At 35.6% G+C, this 1,887-nt stretch overlaps 1 protein-coding gene across 1 annotated transcript in view; it reads left to right on the forward strand.

The window, feature by feature from the left end:
- Positions 1 to 1,887, forward strand: part of LOC107702433 (putative thiamine transporter SLC35F3) — a 13,262-nt gene that overhangs the window by 7,783 nt on the left and 3,592 nt on the right. Inside the window, exons 4-6 of the mRNA XM_016504756.1 lie at positions 683 to 902; positions 1,002 to 1,127; positions 1,266 to 1,458. Of these exons, the coding sequence (XP_016360242.1) occupies positions 683 to 902; positions 1,002 to 1,127; positions 1,266 to 1,458 (539 nt within the window). The remainder of the gene's footprint in view (positions 1 to 682; positions 903 to 1,001; positions 1,128 to 1,265; positions 1,459 to 1,887) is intronic.

Here is a 1,887-nt window from a genome sequence, read left to right on the forward strand (position 1 = left end):
ATTTTTTTTAATATATATCTTGCCATTTTAATGTAGGCATTTATTGATAAAATGTTTTAATATATTTGAAAATGTAATTTATACCTGTGATGGCAAAGTTTTTCAGCAGCCATTACTCCAGTCTTCAGTGTCACATGATCACAGAAATAATTCAAATATTATACTGATATTATACAGATTCTTTGATGAATAAAAAAGTTTTTGTAACTTTTGTAACTTTATACTGTAAATATCTATACTCTCAGTTTAGATCAGTTAATTGCGTCCTTGCTGTATAAATGTTTTATTTTTTTTTTTTTTAAATGAAAAATCTTTTTTTTTCTTCAAAAATCTTACTGACCCTAAACCTTTGTTAAAATGGTTGTGTTAGACACTTGTTGGATTTTTTTTTTTTTTCACTTTACGGTCTTAAAAAAAAAATCTAAATACATGTATTTTTATACTGTAGAGAAATGCATAGATAGATATGCATCTACAAAATAATTTGCAATAGACTATTTAATTAATTAGAAAATTAAGAACTAGACTTTAGCTCAAACATCTTTAAGATCAATAGAATCTTCCAGTCATTCAGGTGTGTCCAAACATTTGGCACACACTGTTACATAAATGTGTATTGGAAATGCCGATATGATAAATTATGGTGTGATACATTATTTGCATGTGTGTGGATTCACGACAGAGAGTGTTGTCAGTTCTTGGGAGATGACGTGCTGTCACTGAGGATGCTGCTCTCTCGCGTGGCTCCTTTTGGAGTGCTGTGGACTCTCACCAGCTACCTGTACCTGCAAGGCCTTCGCAGAATCCCTGCCACTGATGCCTGTGCCCTTTTCTGCTGTAGTCGTGCCTTTGTCTTCCTAATATCCTGGATTGTCCTGCGGGATCGCTTTATGGGAGTGCGGGTGAGTCTATGATATATAAATTGATCTATAAAAAGCTTTAATTATGCTTAGTTGCGATTAACTTTTTATCATAATGTACTTTGTTCTATCTAATCACAGATTGTGGCAGCCATTTTAGCCATTGGGGGCATTGTTATGTTGACATATGCCGATGGTTTCCACAGCTATTCTGTGATAGGCATCTCCCTTGTGGTTGGTTCTGCATCAACAGCAGCTATATACAAAGTAAGACGGGATTGTAAAGCACAACAAACACATCATACACCAATGAGCTGCTATTTCAGAGATGTTTCAAATGAACGTTTAATTATTTTATCCTCTCTTCGTCTGTAGAGAAATCCATAAGTGTAAATGTTTCTTCAGGTTCTGTTCAAGCTTGTTCTGGGTAGTGCAAAGCTGGGTGAAGCAGCTGTGTATCTTACTGTTCTCGGTGGAGCTAATTTGGTCTTCATTAGCGCTGTACCTCTGATGCTGCTTATCACGGGGGCCGAGGACTTTGTTTCACCTAGAGATTTGCCATGGCCAAGTATCTGTGGCATGTCCGCTCTTCTGCTGGGTAAGAGAATGGACGCCAATACATAAACACAAACTGTGCTTATGTACACAAATGGAATATGTGCCATCAGAATAAGAGTTCAAGCAGCTGATGTAATATCACAATAATCAACAAGTAATCCATACGACTTCAGTACATCAATTAAAATCTCCTGAAATGAAAAACTGTGTGTTTTTAATAAACAAATCCATCATTAAGACATTTTAACTTCAAATTGTTTTCTTTGGATGCTCTTTTAGTGTTCAACTTCCTCTTGAATTTTGGTGTTCTGATAAAACTTCCTACTCTGATTTCTCTGGGCGTCGTCCTCAGTGTGCCTCTCAATGCTGGTGAGTCATAATAGAGCCACTTGTTTTTTTTTTTGTAAAGATTTATGTTGTTATGTTGTTAGAAATTCGTATTTCTTCTGTAATCCACAAAAGGTGATGG

Source organism: Sinocyclocheilus anshuiensis, unplaced genomic scaffold (genome assembly GCF_001515605.1).
Source record: "Sinocyclocheilus anshuiensis isolate Anshui unplaced genomic scaffold, SAMN03320099.WGS_v1.1 scaffold190, whole genome shotgun sequence".
In the NCBI taxonomy this organism is placed as follows: Eukaryota; Metazoa; Chordata; class Actinopteri; order Cypriniformes; family Cyprinidae; genus Sinocyclocheilus; species Sinocyclocheilus anshuiensis.